General features: G+C 44.3%; 2 protein-coding genes across 6 annotated transcripts; one reads left to right on the top strand and one right to left on the bottom strand.

Moving 5' to 3' along the window:
- The first annotated feature begins 829 nt into the window (after positions 1-829).
- Positions 830-4,255, top strand: LOC136492588 (V-type proton ATPase subunit D-like). The gene is made up of 2 exons (XM_066488562.1): positions 830-1,832; positions 3,949-4,255. The coding sequence occupies exon 1, from the start codon at positions 989-991 to the stop codon at positions 1,796-1,798; it is 810 nt and encodes a 269-aa protein (XP_066344659.1). The 5' UTR covers positions 830-988; the 3' UTR covers positions 1,799-1,832; positions 3,949-4,255.
- Positions 4,256-4,639: 384 nt separating this feature from the next.
- LOC136492586 (glutamyl-tRNA(Gln) amidotransferase subunit A, chloroplastic/mitochondrial-like) lies at positions 4,640-9,259 on the bottom strand. 5 transcript variants are annotated; one of them, XM_066488560.1, is made up of 10 exons: positions 8,607-9,259; positions 7,816-8,127; positions 6,965-7,144; positions 6,763-6,857; positions 6,595-6,670; positions 5,859-5,936; positions 5,537-5,630; positions 5,410-5,459; positions 5,130-5,243; positions 4,640-5,032 (listed from the first exon to the last, which is right to left on the bottom strand). In XM_066488560.1, exons 1-10 carry the CDS (start codon positions 9,249-9,251, stop codon positions 4,994-4,996), a joined length of 1,683 nt encoding a protein of 560 aa, XP_066344657.1. In that variant the 5' UTR covers positions 9,252-9,259; the 3' UTR covers positions 4,640-4,993. The 5 variants fall into 5 exon arrangements, 3 of the variants coding, with proteins under 3 accessions (XP_066344657.1, XP_066344656.1, XP_066344658.1); XM_066488559.1 differs by having other exon boundaries at positions 4,640-4,974; XR_010768131.1 differs by lacking the exon at positions 4,640-5,032 and adding an exon at positions 5,708-5,760 and having other exon boundaries at positions 5,156-5,243; positions 5,537-5,633.
- Positions 9,260-15,127: the final 5,868 nt, after the last annotated feature.

The raw sequence follows: 15,127 nt of genomic DNA, 5'->3' as shown, positions 1-15,127 counted from the left end.
CAGCTTCATATTTTTTTTCCTAAAATCATACTCTGCCTTTTTTGTTCCTTTCTTAAAATTATTTAAATCTTATATGGTCTCCTAAAATTTAAGACTAGGCCAAATACAAAATCTGACATCACATATTTAGCGGGAGGCAATTTGGACAGGGCGAGGATGTTGGACTTCATGTGCTTCCTAAAATCATGATAATCTTGCCTAACTCAAAAAATATATAGAGCATGATTTTAGAGAAAAATATGAGACTAGTTTAATATTTTTCTAAGTTGAAATAAATATTCTAATATTAAATCATACTTTAATATTTTTAAATACAAATTTGTTCTATAAAATTGTTTGAATAATTTTTTGAAAACTTATTTACACAAATTTTTAGGAGCATGATTTTATAAAAATTGTGAAATATGTTTCATATATTTTTCAAGTTAAAACAAATTTTCTACAATTTTTATTATATTAAAATCAGATTTTAGTATTTTTAAATGCATACTTATTCTAGGAAAATATTTGGATTTTTTTGAAAAAATCATTTATATATATTTTTTTATAAAGTCTAATTGACCTTCTTAAGCTATCGTGAAAGCCCGATTTACGTCCCTCGTGGCTTGGTACATGTAAGATGACTGGCCACGTGAGCAAAACCAATCTCAAACCGCTCACATCGGACGGTTTCAATAGTTGGAGAAATTAAAAAAACCTTATCCTTTTTCCAAAAGACTAAAACCGTGAGAGATTCAATTCTCTCGGCCCAATATATAATATTCTCCTCTCGGCCCAAACCTAAACATCCCTCCCGTTTCGTCGCGGCGGGGACGTGTCCCGATCCTCCGATCCACGAATTCAGAGAATTCATGTCCAACTAGCCAGATCCAATAAACAGCGAGTCCCAATAGCCAGCACGAGACAGCACCCGCGATCCCCTCTCTCCCTCCCCAAATTCGCCGGCGGCGAGCGGATCTAATCGGCGGCGGCAGACCGGGGCGGCGTGATGGCTGGGCATAACCAGCGCCTCAACGTCGTGCCGACGGTGACGATGCTCGGCGCCATGAAGGCCCGGCTCGTCGGCGCGACCCGCGGCCACGCGCTGCTGAAGAAGAAGTCCGACGCGCTGACGGTCCAGTTCCGCGCCATCCTCAAGAAGATCGTCGCCGCCAAGGAGTCCATGGGCGAGACGATGCGCGCCTCCTCCTTCTCCCTAGCCGAGGCCAAGTACGTCGCCGGCGACGGCGTCCGCCACGTCGTCCTCCAGTCCGTCCGCGCCGCGTCCGTCCGCGTCCGGTCCCACCAGGAGAACGTGGCCGGGGTCAAGCTCCCCAAGTTCACCCACTTCGTCGACCCCGCCGCGGCCTCCGGGGGCCCCTCCAACGCGTCCCCGAGCCTCACGGGCCTGGCCCGCGGCGGGCAGCAGGTCGCCGCCTGCCGCGCCGCGCACGTCAAGGCCATCGAGGTGCTCGTCGAGCTCGCCTCGCTGCAGACCTCCTTCCTCACGCTCGACGAGGCCATCAAGACCACCAACCGCCGCGTCAACGCGCTCGAGAACGTCGTCAAGCCCAGGATCGAGAACACCATCAGCTACATCAAGGGGGAGCTTGACGAGCTCGAGCGCGAGGACTTCTTCAGGCTCAAGAAGATCCAGGGCTACAAGAAGAGGGAGATCGAGCGCCAGATGGTCGCCGCCAAGCTGTTCGCGGAGGAACAGCTCGCCGAGGATCTCGCGCTCAAGAGGGGCATCTCCGTGGGGGCTGCGGCAAATCTGCTGGTTGCTGGTGGGGAGAAGGACGACGACATCATCTTCTGATCACTCCTTCCATGGTCATCCAGTCATTCAAACGGTGCGTAGTATCATTCATAAACACATTGTCCTCTTATTCTGCTTCTGGGATCAGAAAACTTGCACGATATGTGTCTGGTGCGGTGGTTTCTTTCGTTCCGTGAATAATGCTGCTGTAGTTCCTTTGATTGTACCAGTATCAGTTGGGCATTGCGATTAATTTTTACTTTTTTAGATGGATCCAAGGTACCTTCCCTAAATTTCACATAAGGTCCAAAAGTATTCTTGCTTGTGATAACCGATCTAACTAGAAAGTAGATGTTGATTGATTTCAACTAGATATGCTAATCACAATCACATTGCTGATATTTTTTCATGCTTTTTGTTTCATTTTACATCACGTTTATAGAAAGGTTGAAAACAGCACAGTACACTTGCAAGTATTCCTGCTTGAGTTAATTTATTTGAACTCTATAGATCTGTGTGTTCATGTAAACAAGGCATGGTAATCACAAACACATGATTGATTTAGTCATGCCTATGATATTGCTAATGCATTTCATTTGTAGAGAGAGTGGACTAACTCTTTAGGGTGTTAGCAAACAAGACCTTCACCTGATAATAATGTGTCTGATGTAAGTGGTGATTGCCCATTGGCAATTAAGATATGCTGAGCTTCCTATCATTAAGTGCACGTCTAGATTGATCAGGATCTTTGTGCTAGAAATGAGGATGACATGTATTATTAAATCAGTAACTATAAATAGATTAGCATTTTTTATCTTAAAATGTTGAAGATTGGCCATTGGCAATTAACGTAAGTGATAGGGTACTTCCAACAGATTAGCGATTTATCTTAACTGCAAGCTAGCAGCGGTACTTAGAGCATCGTGCAGCAGCACAGTTCCAGCATCTAGTGTTCATTGCAAAAGGTTAAAAAAAAATTAATACCTATATATGCATTAGTTTCTTGTTGAATAATGTTATGTTTACACTGAACTTTTAAGTTTATCAAATTGCTGCAAGTGACATATAGAGAATAAGTTTGAGGAGCCATACTATATTGCCATATAGGGAGGGAGTGCTGGGAAGGAAGTTAGCACCAGTGTTGCACCTATAGATTTTATGCGCATAATAAATCCCAATTGATTACATGTGTGACTCAGGATATATATAGTTTAAGTATGGGTTATGAGCACCTGTGTACTATGTTAATACTGCAACTTGCTTCTTGAACTTTCAGTAGCAGTTCAGTTTTGATCTTTGGAGTATGTCTTAGTTTGATTGTACCAAAATTTTAGTGGGCACGAGTCTATTTCGTTATAAGAATCCACTTATACTCTTGGTATCACAGATCCAGTGGGCATTCAGTCTGCACCTTGGTCTGATCTGAAATCTAGTTATAAAAATATTTTAATTTACTTTGATTTGACTCTTGATATAATATAGACCATTTTCCATAAAAGAAATGAATTTGAGTATAAGACCAATTACTTTTGCCATAGCTGTATACATCAGTTTTTGTCATAGCAATCAAGTTTTTGTTTCCATTGCTTTATCCAGAAGTTTCTAATGGATATAAGTGGTTATGGTTAATAAGCGAAATGGTTCATAGCTAGACTCCTGAATAGCACCTCCAGCGCCTAGGTTTGACTCCCCGTGGGAGCGAATTTCAGGCATGGTTAAAAAAAAACTCCCTTGCCAGCAACCCATAAAATGGTGGCAGGGCGCCGGCCTATGGTAGTCAGCCTGTGTGAGAGGTGGTCCTACCTAGGGATTGTGCCAGGGCGCCTGAACCAGGCGGTTGTGAGCTTGTGGCCACTGGCCTAGGTTACGGTGCGGTGCTATAGGGTCCGCACTGTTAGGGTTCGGGCTAGGTTACGGTGCGGCACTATAGGGTCCTACTGTCAGGGTTCAGGGCTGTTTCTCGGTCACTTGAAGACTCTGGTTTCTTCTTTCAAACAATATACCTTCCCTGCTGGCTGAGTTTTTGTCATGGTTATTAGTAAGATCTTGTATACTTGACTTGCTGGAGCTATATCTTTGATTTTGGTAGATGGGCACTCCCCATTTGCCTGCTTAAGGCAGTGACCTCGTTTGCATTTCAAATGCTCCACATCAGACATGGAATTAGTCTATTTCATTTCCAAGTTTTAATTGATTCCTTCTCCTTGCAGTGGCAGAAACAATAAGTTGATGCTGGAGCTCCAGAATTGTATCTGTTTATAGAGTGATGGAGATTTTGTTTCAGTGAATAGTCTGGAGTCTAGCCATCCAAGACCCTCAATAATCTGTATCTGGAAACCAAACATTGCCATGGAACTTTTACGGAGCGTTATGTGGTGTTATGTGCAGCTTGTGTAGAAAAATCAATTGGACCGTATTTCCTGTCATGTTCCTTTTAGTACCGTATTATATTATATATTTATTCAAGAAAGGTGTGTGCGGTGTTTTGCCGCACAGCACCTGCATTCTTAAGTTGCAGACTGGTGTATTTGCTTTTGCACCTGCATTTTATAACAGATTGTTGTTTAGAATATTTCGTGTATGTCCATGGGAATGCATATTTGGTGTCAAGCCGTTACGAGATGATGAAGCTGAAAATACGATTCGTTGGTATCATGCCGTTACGAGTTGATGAAGCTGAAAATACGATTCGTTCATGTTTGCTTGATTCCGCTTCCTAGCTTGCCGGATGTGACGCCATGCCCAGAATACCAATTGACACGAACTGTGCTTTCTGTTATGTTTCTCATTGGATTCCACAACCGCTTATTGGTGATCATTCCTATTGGTGCTTCAACACTCGCCTCGCTGTCAGGGACACAAATTTTCTATGCAAAACTTGACACTTGACAAAAACAAACGTTGATACAAAATCATCAATCATTCTGGCGGTGTGTAAAATGCTGTGCGGTATGCAATGTGCTTGTACACCACATGGGTGTCGTTGCTCTCACAATTATCAGCAACTCCACGAGCAAAGATTCTATTTTCTACACGCGTAGTACCAATTTCCTCCGTATGGGAATGAAGTCAATGAACAGAAGGGCCTCAGGTAATTGCTTGTTGAGCGGCCCTGTGTTGAAACTAGCTCTCTGCCAACAAAGGTATGTTGACTAGCTCTCAGCCAACAACGGTGGAACAAAGCTGAGATTCTGGAGAGTCTGCTCAAAGATGTGACCTACTCTCAGCAAATTCCCCTGGATAAAATGACAGAAGTTATCTAGTGGATTCTCGTGGATTCTCTACTCGCTGTGCCTGAATTCAATGCATGAAACGAAAGTAGAATTATGTAGATCCTGAAACAACATGGAGCAGTCTCCAGTTCTAAACGTAAGCAACACCGCTACTTTACCTCACAGAATTGGGATCCGATCATCTGAAGTCCAACTGGGAGCCCTGCAGGTCCACCTTCAACAAATCCACAAGGCACAACCAACGCAGGAAGCCCGGCCAAATTAACATTGACCTACATAAGTCATAAAATTTGCGACCATTTCATATTTCTATCATGAGTAAAACGTCACAAAATGAGCACCATATATCAAAGAGAATTTCATGTCAGCAGGCACTTCAGAACAGAGTCCAAAGAAGAGAAAAGTGAAATCAACAAAAGACAACAAAGTATCTAATACCGTCATGATATCTCCTGCGTACATGGCTAATGGGTCATTTATCTTTTCACCTGCCAAAAAGAATTGAGCTATCAATCCTAAATAAATCAGGGAAGGGGGTCATACTTATGAGCAGATTGTAACATACCTATCTTGTAGGCTGTTGATGGCGCGGCTGGTGAAATTAGAATGTCATATCTTTCCAAAGCATCTTTGAAGCTTTCCTTAACCAGTGTCCTGACCTACTACAGTGCATGTACTTCAGTACGTACTTTCAGTGGTGTCAAATTGTGTAGTAGTAAGACAAGCAAATACAAACACTGAATGCCGTATCTTCCAAAGCATCTTTGAAGGTTTCAGTGTCCTCACATACTACAATGCATGTATTTTACTACTTTTGGTGGCATTGAACTGTGTCATAAAATAATAAAATACAAATATTGAATTGGGTGCCACTCCTCTGCAATTACCTGTTGTGCTCGTTTGTAGTATGCATCATAGTACCCAGCAGAAAGAGCATAGGTTCCCATCAAAATTCTCATTTTGACCTGGAAAGAATGATCGAAATTGTTTCACCGTGTTACTCAAAATGAAAACAAGCATTTCAAATACAAAAGATCCAAACGCTATCCAATACTGCAGATCAAAATACCATACTATGTGCGTATATATACTATAATACATAAATATATGGTCACATTCCAATTAGCACAATGTAACTAACAAGACATGCCAACAACTAGCAGACCTACATGGGGCAGTATTGTCATCCCCACAACGGAAGTTTGCAAGCGTGGCCTCAATTCACAACAGCCAAACCTGTCTTTAATTTCAAAAGCTTTGTTTAACGAGGAACCAGATATGTTTTCTAAATTAGCAATTTATCTTCTTTGCAAATGGAGTGGAGCATATAATTGTTGTTTTTTCATTGTAATACTCAAGATTTAGTGCCTATACAATATCATAAAAATATAAAAAAGCAAAAGAAGTCGGTCAAAATCTATGGATAACATGACTAACCCCTAAGCTGCGATGACATGGGACACATGCATAGTACTACACAATGTGACAGTTCCTAATCAGATTGATCACTTTGCTAAGCTACATGACTACATCTAAAGACATCATGAGTAAATATTGAAAAGACAACTGATGAGTATCCTAGTGGAGTATGGTATGATATATTGGTAACTGAGAATATTGTACCTCATGACCCAAACCATTAGCCCGGGACTCTCCATAAAGATCATTCAAGTCATCAGCTGAAACCTGTCTTCCATACCTGAAAACAGTACTCCACGGTGTAAATCCTCCGATACATTGAAAATACAGCGGAAAGAATAAGGTTTAGCTACAGCAAGAATGCAAGATCACCTGATACCATCATAGCGTGATAGATTAGAAGAAGCTTCAGATGAGGCTAGTATGTAATATGCTGGTAAGCCAAGAGAAAATGAAGGCAGTGAAACCTGAAATACAATAGAAGACAAAAGTTCAGTTAACATTTCTTTCATGAATCCCGTTGAAAAGACATGTTTTTTTAACTATTTATTTGGGACAGTGGAAAGTAACAAACCTCTTCCACCACAGATCCCAACTGCTCCAGGTGTGAAGCAGCACCCTTGATTGATGATATGACTCCATTGGCAACACCTTCTCCAAGAGTTTCTTGTATAATCCCAATTCTCACACCAGTTAATGGTTTTGATTCTAGTAAATCTAGGGAGACCAACTCCGATGCATAGTCTGGAACAACCTGAAAAGTTGACAGAAGAGATCAAATAGCAATGAACCAAAACTTGAATGTTCTGCCTTCCTGTATGCCCCATCGCTAATGGATCATGATCCAGTTGCAGAGGAGTAGAACGGAAGAAGGACAAAAATCAAGTTAAGGGTTGTTAACAAATATACAAGACTGTTACATAGTTTTAATGATGTAAATGGATTAAATCAACGCTATATATGAGAATGGGAGTATGAGACAGACTAGTATAATCCTTCTGACATCTGTTTTTAGTCATTTCTGAATGCTATACTATGATTTGTTTTCCAACCATAAGAAGACAACCCATGTGCTGCCTTTATTACTAATAAAAAAACAGTTAGATAGAATAAAGTGCAAAAGTCATCCCTATGAAACCATATTAATACAATTACTAACAACCAACTCAAAACATGACATGATCACATGGAAATGAAATCTGAAGTCCAAGCCTACAACTAATCTGTGAAGCCCAACAAAACAAACAATACGTGTGAGGTCATAGACATGTTTGCCAACAATAGCAAATTAGCAATTATACATGCGGTTCAACTTGCAACTGTACCAGCCAAGGTTATAACCCAACCAGATAATAAACACACTACTGGTTGAAATGGGAGACAAAAGACAAATGTACTTTTAAGGTGAAGCCTCGGTTTCTTTACCTGCGAACTGCTGGTTGAGTCCATCTTGTCATGGCCGGCAACAACAGATAAGATGGTTGCAGTGTCAAAAACTGATGAACCAAAGCATCCCACAACATCCAGCGATGAAGCATAGGCCATGAGACCAAAACGAGAAACCCGACCATAAGTTGGCTTCAACCCCACTACACCGCAAAACGACGCTGGTTGTCTCACACTTCCACCTGTGTCGCTTCCTAGTGACACTACGCATTGCCTAGCAGATACCGCAGAAGCGGAACCACCAGAGGATCCTCCAGGCACACATGAATCATCCCACGGGTTTGTTGTCACCTGCATATCACCAACAATATCTGTCATAATCACATCACCCCATGTCTACATTTTTAGCACATGAAAACTCTATATGTTGAGATAGCGAAGATTGCAGGTGCACTGCAGTTCGTCTCCAAAATAAGTCCCCACATTTCAACATCAATAGTGACATGCAACTAGCCACCTACATGAATTAAGATAGCATTAACGATCCTGAAACCATACCTGGTCTGATCATGAACAGAATCTGCAACCTCACAAACAAATGTCTCCACATTTTCGTTTCAATTCAATGTCTCCACATTTTCGTTTCAATTCAATGTCTCCACATTTTTGTTTCATTGACAGCTACCGACAAGTGTAAACAAAACTTAACCATGCTTGTGAGGTTTAACACTAACGTGATAATCTGATATTTCAACCTGAGTCAACACAATCGGCAATGCTCAAACTTCAGCAAACTCCGTCTAAAAAATATGAGGATCTGGTCCGCTAACCTGAAACGCGGAGCCCTCGGTGGTGCTCCCCATTCCGAATTCGTCGAGGTTCGTCTTCCCCACCACAATAGCGCCGGCCTCCCGCAGCCGCCGCACGGCCGTGGCGTCGTACGCCGGCCGGTACCCGTCCAGTATCCGCGACCCGCCCGTGGAGGGCATGTTGGCGGTGCATAGATTGTCCTTCACTCCCACCAGCACTCCAGAGAGCGGCCCCACCGCATCCTTCTCCCCGGAGGCAATCCTCCGGTCGAGTTCCACCGCCTCCCGCTCGGCGGCGGCGTCCGCGACGTGGATGAAGCTGCGCAAGCTCGGCTCGGTACGGCAGAGGCGGGAGAGGTACTCGGAGGTGATGTCCGCCGCGGTCCTCTCACCGGAGAGGAGCGACTCGCGGATGGAGAGGATGGAGGATGTGGCGGGGCCCGGGGCCAAGGTTGTGGCGGGAGCGGATTGGAGGGAAGACACGGCGGTGAACCGGCGCCGAGCGGGAGTGGGGAGGCGACGGTGGGAGATGAGGAGGCGGTGGGCCTGGAGAGGCGGCGGCATGACGGCGGCCGGCGGGGAGGTTCTCCGGCCGTCGCTGGTATGCGCGGGTTTTGGGGATGACTGATGAGGAGTGGGAAAGGGGAAGGTGAGGATGGAAGGCATGTGGAGCCTGTTTGGTTGGAGACACGTTGGACTTGTCTGGCATAAAGGGTTGCACGAGAGTTGTTCGAAAAATTAATGATTTTTGTTTGATCAGTTAAGTTTGAAAAAAGTCTCTTTGATTAGAGACATGTGCCGACGTGTGCAGAATGTTAATAGAGATATGCATAAAATTAAAATATTTTTAATATCTATTATGTAAGAATACATATATCTTTATAGTTTGATTATGATCGTTACATTTTGTTCCACATGTTACGATAAAGTATTTGCAAGAAAATAATTAAGTTATGCTCGTGATTAATAAATTCTTTTATAGCCATCAAGCAGAGAGAGAAAGGCCTACACCTACAATAAAAAAATGGCAGTCACAAAAGCTAACGAGTTTTGCATGGCTCTTTCCGACGGTGAATAAATAAACTAATCAAAAGTATACGCCAGGCAACATAGGCCGCCGGGCGCTTAAGCCAAGCGCTCGATTTTCCTTGCCTGGGAGATGCACACTTGCCTGGTACATGCTGAGGACATCAACCAAACGCATCACAGGCAAGGTACATGCAAGGTTGGGACCAGGCAAATTTACTCCAGGGCTTACCAAACAAGACCAACTATCTGGGTGAGTTGGATTAAACAACTTGTAGAAGGAGGTTCTATATGTGTTAGAATTAATGATAAAAATAGCTGCTTTTTCAAACCTGGTAAAGGTTCAATACGAGGGGATCCTCTATCCCCTCTGTTGTTTAATCTGGTAGCTGACATTTTCACTAGGATGTTAATCAGCCTGTTCGGTTGGCTGGTGAAGAAGTACTGCTGGTTAGTTTGTGTGAGAGAAAAATACTATTTTGACTAAAAATTTGTGATCGTTTACGACAAGCCACAGTCAAACGAACAGGCTGAATGAAGGCAGCTAGGCAGGGCTTGATCTCTGGCTTACTGTCGATGCGGGACCCACAGGATACACCGCAAGGAAGAGAGGAGATCTAGTTTGATTAGGATTCCTCCCATGTAATCCTAGTAGTAATACTACCCTGTAATCCTACTAGGACTCTACATTGTAAACCAACTAGGACTCTACATTGTAAACCGATTAGGACTCTGGTCTCCTAACTATATAAAGGAGGACGGAGTTCCTAGAGTTAGAGAGAGAACACTTGACAATCAATCCAACGCAAAGGCTAACGCCGACTGGACGTAGGGCTATTACTCGATCACAATCGAGGGCCCGAACCAGGATAAATCGACTGTCTCTTGCATTTACCGTCGAGTTATGCATACGCTGAAGCCCGAACAAACTACCTCGGGTACCCCCGTGGTAGGCTATCGGTGGTGAAATATCGACAGCTGGCGCGCCAGGTAGGGGCTTTCGACGCAATTGCATTCGAGAGCTCGATGGACCTCAAGATCAATATTCGCAGCCCTGGTCGACAACTCGCTGCGGCTCTCATCGGCCCTGATCGAGGACTCGCCGTGCTCACGATCTTCTTCAGTGTCTTCCGTGGTCTGGAGTTTTCAGCTACTGCAATGAACGCTGGATCCAATTTTGAATCTCGCCGAGATGAATCCTTCTACTTCGTCTCCCCCACAACCACACCACACGTGTCAAGATCGAGAGATACAAATTGATGTGGTGGCAGTCTAAGCGGCAATGCATCAACAGGTAAACAAGGAAGCATGGTCAGATACGCAGGCCAACTGTAGGTTGTCAGGATAAGACTCGCATGCATCATGTACAGCATGAACTCGCAGCAATTTGGGTTCGGCGACAACTCGGCGTCTCGCGCCAGACAACTTGCAACGAGAATTCATGACCCGAGACAACTAGCCAGGATACTCCGAATCGACTACACCTTTGTCCAAAGGCCTGACTTTGCATCGGATGCGGCGTGAAGTCTAGCGACAGCTCGAGTTGAAAGATGTACAGCAACAACCTGGAAGATGTTCACGGGAAGCTACAAGGATTACTTGGACTCAACGTACTGATCTGGAACAGGTCCGGTCGATCATGGATTGGTCTGTGAACTACTCAACCGGACGCTGCGAATGATCTATTTTCATCAACAACCACCCTGCTGCGGTATCCGACTACTCTGCTGCTGTGTCCGACTACTCGTCCGCATGTCCGAGTACTTTACTGTGGTGACCGACTACTTGGTTGTGGTGTCCGACTACTCGGCCACAAAGGTCAAGCTAATGCTCGGGGCTCCTCAGCTCAAAACGCCAGGATCACGCCTTGATTCTACCACGCGGCCGTCAATCAAGCTAAGTCATGATTTAATATTTTTTCAAATATTCTTTAATCGTCATATATATCCGGATATTATCCATATGCCTCCGCGGCTCTGCTACAGTTGCATCTTTGACTACTAAAGTCTTCTCTTAACGGTTGTTAATTTACCTAGGTTACTGAGGCCTTAATCTGTGAAGCCTACTCGCCGGAAAGGTGTGAGAGGTGTTTAAACGTAACAGGCTACCTACCTAGGGAAATTACATAGCCTAGTAAGAGCAAGACACGAAAAAATTTAATATGCATTTTATAATGTCTTCTCTTAACGGTTGTTAATTTACCTAGGTTGCTGAGGCCTTAATCCATGAAGCCTACTCGCCGGAAAGGTGCGAGAGGTGTTTAAACATAACAGGCTACCTACCTAGGAAAATTATATAGCCTAGTAAGAGCAAGACGCAAAAAAAATTAATATGCATTTTATAATACTGGGACACACTTTCAATTTGATATCTTGTATATCAATTATTCTAGACCACGTCATCAAATAAGGAGCTCGCCCACCGCTGGATGCCTTACTTGACCACTACTTCGTTGGGTGAGACACACGCCCCATGCTGTATTACTCGATTGCTGGTGTACAAGTCGCCAGGACGTCTGACTACTCGGCCGCGGTGATCGACTACTCGGTTGGGGTGATCAACTACACGACAGCTAAGGTCGACCTTGTTGTGGTGATTTGGAAATTCTAAGGTGGAGGTGATACGGGGTCTCCGGTGAGGGGACTGCCCACCCGAAGCCTTTTGATGGATTATCTAGGTTGCCTTACTCGAATCGGATCATGGTCGAATGAGAAGATTTTGCGTCAGCAAGATGAGCACGAATATGAGGATGCACGTGCATATTTATATGTACTTTCATTACTCAAGCGAAACAAAGGAAGAGGCATGACATACAACAGCATGCAAGAAGACATCAAGCACGCAAGCTAATTATGGAAAGTACTTGGTGGTGCAACTATGTTGACTTGCAATGGTATATGGATAGCCTACTGCAGTTCGCGGGTTACTTGGATACACCCTTGAGAATGTCTACAAGATCCTACATATCCTCAGAAGAGGTTTTCAGTTCTTTAAACAACTCAGATTTAAGACCCTCCAACTTTTTATTCTAAATAACAAGAGGCTCGAGGGCTACACTCAGTGGGTGCACTTTTTCTTCAAAAAAGCACACACCACTCTCAAAAAAGCACACACCACTCGAAGATCCCAAGAAGCGCTACATGGTTTCACTCAAGAAAGCACCCGGGCGACGCTTGTTCCTGCTCAGCAAGACCTGGAGGAACAAGACAAGGCTTCCGATGTTCAACCATGAAGTGCTCGGGGGCTTATCGATGCGGGACCCACGGGATACACCGTAAGAAAGAAAGGAGATCTAGTTTGATTAGGATTCCTCCCATGTAATCCTAGTAGTAATACTACCTTATAATCCTACTAGGACTCTACATTGTAAACCAACTAGGACTCTGGCCTCCTGACTATAAAAAGAATGACGGAGTTCCTAGAGTTAGAGAGAGAACACTTGACAATCAATCCCACGCAAAGGCTAACGCTGACTGGACGTAGGGCTATTACTCGATCACAGTCGAGGGCCCGAACCAGGATAAATCAACTGTCTCTTGCATTTACCGTCGAGTTATGCATACGCTGAAGCCCGAACAAACTACCTTGAGTACCCCCGTGGCAGGCTATCGGTGGTGAAATATCGACAGCTAGCGCGCCAGGTAGGGGCTTTCGACGCAATTGCATTCGAGAGCTCGATGGACCTCAAGATCAATATTCGCAGCCCTGGTCAACAACTCGCTGCGGCTCTCATCGGCCCTGATCGAGGACTCACCATGCTCACGATCTTCTTCAGTGTCTTCCAGGGTCTGGAGTTTTCAGCTACTGCAATGAACGCTGGATCCAATTTTGAATCTCGCCGAGATGAATCCTTCTACTTCGTCTCCCCCACAACCACACCACACGTGTCAAGATCGAGAGATACAAATTGATGTGGTGGCAGTCTAAGCGGCAATGCATCAACAGGTAAACAAGGAAGCATGGTCAGATACGCAGGCCAACTGTAGGTTGTCAGGATAAGACTTGCATGCATCATGTATAGCACAAACTCGCAGCAATTTGGGTTCGGCGACAACTCGGCGTCTCGCGCCAGACAACTTGCAACGAGAATTCATGACCCAAGACAACTAGCCAGGATACTCCGAATCGACTACACCTTTGTCCAAAGGCCTGACTTTGCATCGGATGCGGCGTGAAGTCTAGCGACAGCTCGAGTTGAAAGATGTACAGCAACAACCTAGAAGATGTTCACGGGAAGCTACAAGGATTACTTGGACTCAACGTACTGATCTGGAATAGGTCCGGTCGATCATGGATTGGTCTGTGAACTACTCAACCGGACGCTGCGAATGATCTATTTTCATCAACAACCACCCTGCTGCGGTATCCGACTACTCTGCTGCTGTGTCCGACTACTCGTCCGCATGTCCGAGTACTTTACTGTGGTGACCGACTACTTGGTTGTGGTGTTCGACTACTCGGCCACAAAGGTCAAGCTAATGCTCGGGGCTCCTCAGCTCAAAACGCCAGGATCACGCCTTGATTCTACCACGCGGCCGTCAATCAAGCTAAGTCATGATTTAATATTTTTTCAAATATTCTTTAATCATCATATATATCTGGATATTATCCATATGCCTCCGTGGCTCTGCTACAGTTGCATCTTTGACTACTAAAGTCTTCTCTTAACGGTTGTTAATTTACCTAGGTTGCTGAGGCCTTAATCCGTGAAGCCTACTCGCCGGAAAGGTGCGAGAGGTGTTTAAACGTAACAGGCTACCTACCTAGGGAAATTACATAGCCTAGTAAGAGCAAGACACGAAAAAATTTAATATGCATTTTATAATGTCTTCTCTTAACGGTTGTTAATTTACCTAGGTTGCTGAGGCCTTAATCCATGAAGCCTACTCGCCGGAAAGGTGCGAGAGGTGTTTAAACATAACAGGCTACCTACCTAGGGAAATTATATAGCCTAGTAAGAGCAAGACGCAAAAAAAATTAATATGCATTTTATAATACTGGGACATACTTTCAATTTGATATCTTGTATATCAATTATTACATACTTTCGTATGATTACTTTGCAGGGAACCATTTTCTAGACCACGTCATCAAATAAGGAGCTCGCCCACCGCTGGATGCCTTACTTGGCCACTACTTCGTTGGGTGAGACACACGCCCCATGCTGTATTACTCGATTGCTGGTGTACAAGTCGCCAGGACGTCCGACTACTCGGCCGCGGTGATCGACTACTCGGTTGGGGTGATCAACTACTCGATAGCTAAGGTCGACCTTGTTGTGGTGATTTGGAAATTCTAAGGTGGAGGTGATACGGGGTCTCTGGTGAGGGGACTGCCCACCCAAAGCCTTTTGACGGATTATCTAGGTTGCCTTACTCGAATCGGATCATGGTCGAACGAGAAGATTTTGCGTCAGCAAGATGAGCACGAATATGAGGATGCACGTGCATATTTATATGTACTTTCATTACTCAAGCGAAACAAAGGAAGAGGCATGACATACAACAGCATGCAAG

The sequence above is a fragment of the Miscanthus floridulus genome, chromosome 11 (assembly GCF_019320115.1).
Source record: "Miscanthus floridulus cultivar M001 chromosome 11, ASM1932011v1, whole genome shotgun sequence".
NCBI lineage: Eukaryota > Viridiplantae > Streptophyta > Magnoliopsida > Poales > Poaceae > Miscanthus > Miscanthus floridulus.
This window is presented reverse-complemented; position numbering and strand designations above follow the sequence as displayed.